General features: G+C 48.7%; 1 protein-coding gene across 1 annotated transcript; it reads left to right on the top strand.

Moving 5' to 3' along the window:
• Positions 1-308: 308 nt before the first annotated feature.
• LOC115691861 (uncharacterized) lies at positions 309-872 on the top strand. The gene has a single exon (XM_030618594.1). It carries the CDS (start codon positions 309-311, stop codon positions 870-872), a length of 564 nt encoding a protein of 187 aa, XP_030474454.1.
• Positions 873-7768: the final 6896 nt, after the last annotated feature.

Genomic DNA, 7768 nt, shown 5'->3' with positions numbered 1-7768 from the left:
CAACAAAGGAAAACCTTCACAAGTGTCGGATTCTACCTGACTCAAGATGCCCTCTCTACAACCAAGCAGCCGAGACGGTTGAGCACCTTTTTTTGCTTTGTCCCTGGACGAGTTCGGTCTGGACAAACCCTGCAATCCAAGTCCAGATTACAAGTCATAAAATTACACGAATTGAGGTATGGCTGCTTAATTTTCTTGAACGGCAAAACCACCTTCCCCCTCTTGATACTGTAGCAGCAGCCCTCTGGTGCATCTGGAAGGCCAGAAACGATTTCGTTTTCCGGCGTCAATTTCCAAACCCAGAAGCAATGGTTGATTCGGCCCTCACTATACTCCACAATTTTAGAAGATGGAACCCCAAAGAAACTAAATCTAACTCGGTGAACAGGAACCTACCGGTCATCTGGCAACCACCGAGGCGAAACGCACTGAAGATCAACACCGACGGCTCATACGTGTCGAGGTCGCCAATGGGTGCCATTTCATGCCTTATTCGAGATGAATCGAGGGTGCTTTGCGACGGATTTGCCAGATTTGTTCGGACGTCGTCCATTTTGCAGCTGGAAGCCCTAGCTCTTCTAGAAGGCATAAAGCACGTGCAAGAGAGAAGAAGTGAAGTGTTTGAGTATGAGTCAGACAGTCTGGAAGTAGTCAACACCATTAACAGCTCAAATCAGCCTCTGTGGGAAGTCAACGCAATTATTTTAGAGGTCCGCGACTTACTGGGCCGGCTTTCTAATGTCTCTGTAGCCCATATTGATATAGGTGCTAACCAAGCTGCAAACTGGGTGGGTAAGCCAGAGACAAAATTCTCTTTCTTTGGAGTAGGTAGCCAACCCTCCTCAAAATCTTTGAAATTTACTTTGTTTTGATGCTCATTCGTCGAGCTTTTATGGTTAAGAACTCCTTAATTCAATAAAATTAGTTTTTCCCGACAAAAAAAAAATGGAGGAAAGACGATAAAGAGATGAATTAATTTGGGAAGAATCAATTATCTCAATCGACACCGACTTTTTATCTCTTGTGTGCAAGGAGGGACAAAGTTTCTCCATGAAATGAGGAGAGGAGCATGTTGGAAAGCCCATGGGCTCCTTTTGTAAGTATATCATCTTGGGATATACTTTTTGAGTCAACTCGTTTGAACCAATCTCACTACATTATGATTGGGGGTAGGAATTGTTGTCATGCTATGTGCTCCTTTTGTAAATATATCATTTTGAGAAAAGATTCTTGTTAACAAGCGTCCAAGGACACCAGTTAAGACTATTAAAAATTACTGACATGGCACTTCAACACATCTTCAAAATTGAAAAAGATCATATTTCGAGAAAATGACATGCTTCAAATAGAAATGTTCAGATTTCTAAATTACAATTAATGAATTTTAAAAAGTGTCTAAGAGGAACTTTTTAATATTTCTCAAAGGGAAAATCTCCCAAAATATATAAGTAGATCAACATCAAGGACATATTAATAATTTGAAGAAGAACAATCTTTTCGTTAATTCACCTGTGGACGTTGCTATATAAAACTGGATCTAGGAATTGGAGGCCGAGGCCCATTAATTTTGTTCCCTTTCTTTGTTAAAGTCATTCTTTGCAGTCGCATTGCCGTTCCATGGAAGCATTTATTAAAACAAGTCAGGGTACACATAAAAAAGTTCTAGTTGATGATCGTAAACCTATAAATAAGAAAAATGAATATTCGACTTCTCACCGTGATATGCTAATCCAACAAATTAAATGTACAATCCCATGGAAAATTAGACTTTTGACATGTTGATGCAATTTTAATTCTTATTTTTTTAGCGGCAATGTTAATGTATTTAAGTGATATTGAAAACACGTCATCAAGGATTGCTCATTCATTGCATCTGGGCTTCTTAATTTGATACGGTTCATCATCACAAAAGGTTTGAAAATGAATGGCTACTGCACCCACAAAAAATTTCAGAAGGACCTCTAAATAGCCAAGAGATTGTTATAGAAGGGCAAGTAAGGAGAACAATCAAATATTTTCGTCTTGGAAATGTTTTATTAGTCAAAAACCATTGAGTTTCAAAGTTAGTGGCGGGAAGAGTTAAAGGAGCCACCTAGAGTACGCCGTTAATGAATTCTAAAGGACCAAAATGGGGTTTATTATTTGGCTGGCCGATCATATATGATTCAATTTTGTGGGGCTTTCATGTGCCTTTTACTATGGTGCAAGTGTCACGGGTCGATCGATCTAGCGTTCCCACACCCGTGCGGCCTTAGGAATTTCTCCCCAAGTAGGCCTTCTCACACTCACACTCACAAGAACTTTAGAGAGAGAAACTCTAAAGAGAGAAGCTCTGAACTTGTATTGCTTCTTGAAAATGAGAGATGATCAAATGAGGGGGAGGAGAACCCATTATATACAAGTATCGGGCTGACCGTATCCGTAGATCTCACCCCGATCTCAACGGTCGAAATCGTACTCCCCCAACTACCCCACCTATCGCATTTATTACGGAAGGGTACAATTACCGTATCGCCCGCCCCCAGGAGTATTCTAGAAGACATCTAGAAAACCCTAGTACTAGAACACTCGGGGCCCGCCTTCTCGTCCAAGGGTCGGTCACGGTCCATCGTCCAGAAAACCTCATGAACGATCCAATTCTTCGGGCCGTGACATTCTCCCCCACCTATTCGGGCGACGCCCTCGTCGCGTCTTCGGCATGGAAAGCATCGATATGTTTCTTGAATTGCCAAAGAGCTTCCTCGGGCTCCCAATTTGCTTCACTCTCCGGAAGGCCCTTCCATCGGATCAAGTATTCTCGCTTCGGCGCACGATATCTCTTTCGTATGACTCGATCCGCCATTATGAAATCGACGTCTCGATCATAGGAAATCTTTGCTCCAAGCGGTGCCCGTTGCGACTCCCCTCGATCCGGGTCCTCTTCGTCTACACGGAAAGGTTTAAGCATACTAACATGGAATACCGGATGTACCTTAAGCTTTGGTGGAAGTTCCAGTTTGTATGCGACCTTCCCGACTCGATGCAACACTCGGAATGGCCCCTTGTAGCGACGTATAAGCCCTTTATGCACGTCCTTGTATCGGAGTACAAGGTGTAGCTTGGCCAACACCAAGTCCCCGACTTGGAATTCCACGTGCCGTCGCTTCTTGTCGGCCCAATACTTCATGTGCTTTGAGGCCTTGTGTAGACACGTTCGCGCCAAGTCCGCTTGCTCATGCCACTCCTTGGCGAACTTGAAAGCGGATGGGCTACTCCCCTTATAGCCCGTTGCAACCGTACTCGGAGTGAGTGGTTGTTGTCCCGTCGCGATCTCGAACGGACTTTGGTTCGTGGACTCGCTCTTTTGAAGATTGTAGGAGAATTGGACTACATCGATCAACTTCGCCCAATTCACTTGTGTCGTACTTACATAGTGTCGAAGGTACAACTCCAAGAGTGCATTGACTCGCTCCGTTTGTCCGTCGGTTTGAGGATGCAAGCTCGTGGAAAAGTTGAGATCCGACCCTAATAATTTAAAGAGTTCAGTCCAGAACCTACCCGTGAATCGAGGGTCGCGATCGCTCACGATCGTTTGTGGCACTCCCCAATATTTGACGACGTGCTTCACGTATAGCTTGGCCGCCTCCTCGGCCGGACAATCTTTTGATGCGGGCACGAACGTTGCGTACTTGGAAAATCGATCCACCACGACCATAAGAGTCCGACACCCTTCGGACTTTGGCAAGTTGACAATGAAGTCCATGGAGACACTCTCCCATGGACGCTCCGGGATGGGAAGTGGCTCCAAAAGACCCGCCGACGACCTTTGTTCAAGCTTGTCTTGTTGGCATACAAGACATGTCCGTACATATGCCTCAACGTTGTCGCGCAAGTGAGGCCAAAAGTATCGATCCTCCACAAGCGCCATAGTGCGGTGGATCCCCGGATGACCCGCCCACTTGGAATCATGGCACTCCCGTAGGATTTCCTTCCTTAGTTTCCCATGGAGAGGTACGTACAACCGTCGTCTCTTGGTGTAAAGCAAGTCGCCTTCACACCAAAATTGCCGGGTCTTGCCTTCCCGAGCATGGTCGAGGATTGCCTTGGCGGTTGGATCATGTTTGAGCCCTTTCTTGATCCGCTCGTTCCATGGATTCTCAGGACGAGTTAGGGTCGACGCCAACCCCGCTTTTCGACTAAGAGCATCGGCCACGGAGTTCGCCTTCCCAGGCTTGTACTCGAGCACATAATCGAACTCCGCCAGGAAATCTTGCCAACGAGCTTGCTTCGGGCTTAACTTCTTTTGGGTTTGGAAGTAGCTCGTGGCTACGTTGTCCGTCCTTACGACGAACCGGGATCCCAAGAGATAATGCCTCCATGTACGAAGGCAATGTACCACCGCGGTCATCTCCTTCTCTTGGACCGTGTATCGTCGTTCGGTATCGTTCAACTTTCTCGACTCAAATGCTACCGGGTGTCCATCCTGCATAAGAACACCACCAATAGCAAAATCGGAAGCATCGGTCTCTACCTCGTAAGGTTTGGCGTGATCGGGTAGCACGAGCACCGGCTCCTCGGTCATGGTTTGCTTCAACCGATCAAACGCCCTTTGGCATTGGGTCGTCCACTCCCACGGTTTCTCCTTCTTCAACATATCCGTGAGTGGCACGGTGATGCTCGAATATCCTCGGATGAACCGTCGATAATAGTTGGTAAGGCCAAGGAATGACCTTAGATCCGTCACCTTGGTCGGCGGCTCCCATTCTACCATGGCCTTAATCTTGTCCACGTCCATCCGTACACGTCCACCCCCGACGATGTGTCCCAGGAATGGAACTTCTCGTTGTGCAAAGACACATTTCTCCCGTTTGACATATAAGTCATTCTCCCGTAGAACTCGGAAGACTCGTTGGAGATGCTCGATGTGTTCTTCGAGTGTCCGGCTATACACCATGATATCATCAAGATAAACCACTACAAATTGATCGAGGAACGGGTGGAGTACCTTGTTCATGAGTGTGCAAAATGTGGCTGGAGCATTTGTCAAGCCGAATGGCATGACGAGGAACTCGTATGACCCATACCGCGTTACACAAGCGGTCTTTGGCTCGTCCCCTTTTGCAATCCGCACTTGATAGTATCCTGATCGAAGATCAAGCTTGGTGAACCATCGTGCTCCTCCAAGTTGATCGAACAAGTCGGCGATGAGAGGGATCGGGTACTTGTTCTTGATCGTCAGCTTGTTTAATGCCCGATAGTCGATGCACATCCGGAGTGATCCATCGTGCTTCTTTTTGAATAGAACCGGGGCACCAAACGGAGCCTTCGATGGTCGGATATACCCCGCATCGAACAACTCCTTGAGTTGTCTTCTTAATTCCTCCAACTCGGGAGGCGCCATGCGATAGGGTGCCGTGGCGGGTGGTCGAGCGTCGGGCACGAGCTCGATTTTATGATCCACCTCCCTTTGAGGCGGAAGCTTCTTCGGGAGCTCGGGGGGCATCACGTCCTTGAAAGAGTCGAGGACTCGGGTTACTTCTGCCGGGACATCACTCCTTTCACCCTTTGGATCCTCAACCTTCAAAGTTGCCAAGAAAGTAGCTTCCCCTTTTCTTGCTCCCTTAGTAACTTGCATTGCCGATATTATCTTTTGGTCACGACCCGACTCTCGGTTGACCGGGATCACACATTGACAACGTGCGTCCAAGATACAAATACAATCGGCAAATGGGACAATAAGAGCATCTATTCTATCAAGGAATCCCAAGCCAATGACAAAGTCATAATCGTCAAGTGGAATTACCTCGATCGTCTCTTTGCTTTTCCATTGTCCGAGTTGGAACTCCACATCCTTAGCCAACCCGTTGGTAGGGACTTCCTTGGAGTTCACCATCTTGAGCCAACCGGCCCCCTTCTCAACCCGAAGATTGAGTTTCTTCACGGCTTCTTCCGTGATAAATAGATCGGATGCCCCCGTATCGACGAGCGCACTCATCGTGGTTCCTCCGATCGTCACGTCCACGAACATCAAGCCCTTAGGCTTATTTTCCTTCTTGGACTTTATGGAACTTAGGATTCGCAACGAACCGAGTCGCGTCCCCTCTCGTTCCTCATCGTGTGCCTTGACAAGCGCCGCTAGCTTGCCTCGAGTTGGGCAATCACGAGCCATGTGCGCACCGTCGCACAAGAAACACTTGAAGATACGTCCCTTCTTGTGTTTTCCTCCGCTCGACTCCGACCTCGCCCTTGGAGGGGCCATTGGTAGTTTGCTTCCACCTGGGCGGTGGAATTTGTTACGATCTCCCCCACCAACGCCCTTGTCCCTCGGTCGGGTGTCCGGCTTGGTTACGGGAGTCGATTTGTACTCCACCAAGGCCTCGGCCACGGACATGGCCGTTGAGAGGTCTTTCGCGTTGTATCGCTTTAACTCTTGCTTAACCCATGGTTTCAAGCCACCCATGAATTGGTGGTAGGCCTCCTTATCATTCATGGACGGAATTTGGAGTAGCAACTCCGAGAACTTCCGGACATAATCACGGACACCTCCTTTTTGCTCAAGGCGACGGAGTTCATCTCGAGCTTCTTCCTCCGCATAAGCGGGATAGTATTGTCGTCGGAATTCCTCGACGAACAATTCCCATGTAGTGATCGGTTCACCGCTCCGATCGTCACTCCTACGACGCCACCATAAGAGTGCATTATCAGACAAGTACATAGCCGCGGTACTTACCCGAATTGCCCCGTCGGTGATCCCCATCGCTAGGAAGTATTGCTCCATGTACCATAGGAAGTTGTCCACGTCCTTGGCCACCCGTGAGCCTTTGAACTCCTTTGGCTTCGGGGCGTCCACTCGTGGACTGGCTTGCACGGTGATCACCCCGTTCACGCGTGCTCCTTCCATTTCGGCGACTTTCGCCTTAAGTTTGGCCATCTCCGCGCGCATAGCCTCCACCAAGGCCTCCAAGGCATCGTCCCGTTGCTGAAGTTCATTGGTGGTGTCGGTCAGGTTGCCCAGCATCTCCCCTCGGAGTTCTCCGAACCCGGATTTGAGCTCTAGCACCTCGGCCTCAAGCTCCCCCGTTCCGGTCTTGCCTCCTTCGATGCGTGCGGACATATGCTCGACCATTCCTTGGACGTCTGCCATGGCGATCTCCACCTTCGCCATGCGGGTTTCCAAGTCACCAACCATATCCCTCGAACTTGAGCTAGCACGGTCCTTCTTTGCCTTGGCGCCTTGCTTCTCGGGAGCCCTCCCACGATCATCGCCTCCGCCCTTCTCGGTTTGGGACGATACATCGGATCGTGGTTCGGTCGCGCCTCTACCCATCGTTGCTCTGATACCACTTGTCACGGGTCGATCGATCTAGCGTTCCCACACCCGTGCGACCTTAAGAATTTCTCCCCAAGTAAGCCTTCCCACACTCACAAGAACTTTAGAGAGAGAAACTCTAGAGAGAGAAGCTCTGAACTTGTATTGCTTCTTGAAAATGAGAGATGATCAAATGAGGGGGAGGAGACCCCATTATATACAAGTATCGGGCTGACCGTATCCGTAGATCTCACCCCGATCTCAACGGTCGAGATCGTACTCCCCCAACTACCCCACCTACCGCATTTATTACAGAAGGGCACAATTACCGTATCGCCCGCCCCTAGGAGTATTCTAGAAGACATCAAGAAAACCCTAGTACTAGAACACTCGGGGCCCGCCTTCTGGTCCAAGGGTCGGTCACGGTCCATCGTCCAGAAAACCTCAGGAACGATCCAATTCTTCGGGTCGTGACACAAG

The sequence above is a fragment of the Syzygium oleosum genome, unplaced genomic scaffold, assembly GCF_021117445.2.
Source record: "Syzygium oleosum isolate NSW1041296 unplaced genomic scaffold, Sole_v2.1 Sole_v2.14, whole genome shotgun sequence".
Lineage (NCBI taxonomy): Eukaryota > Viridiplantae > Streptophyta > Magnoliopsida > Myrtales > Myrtaceae > Syzygium > Syzygium oleosum.
The sequence above is the reverse complement of the archived record's forward strand: the minus strand, read 5'-3'. Positions and strand labels throughout refer to the sequence as shown.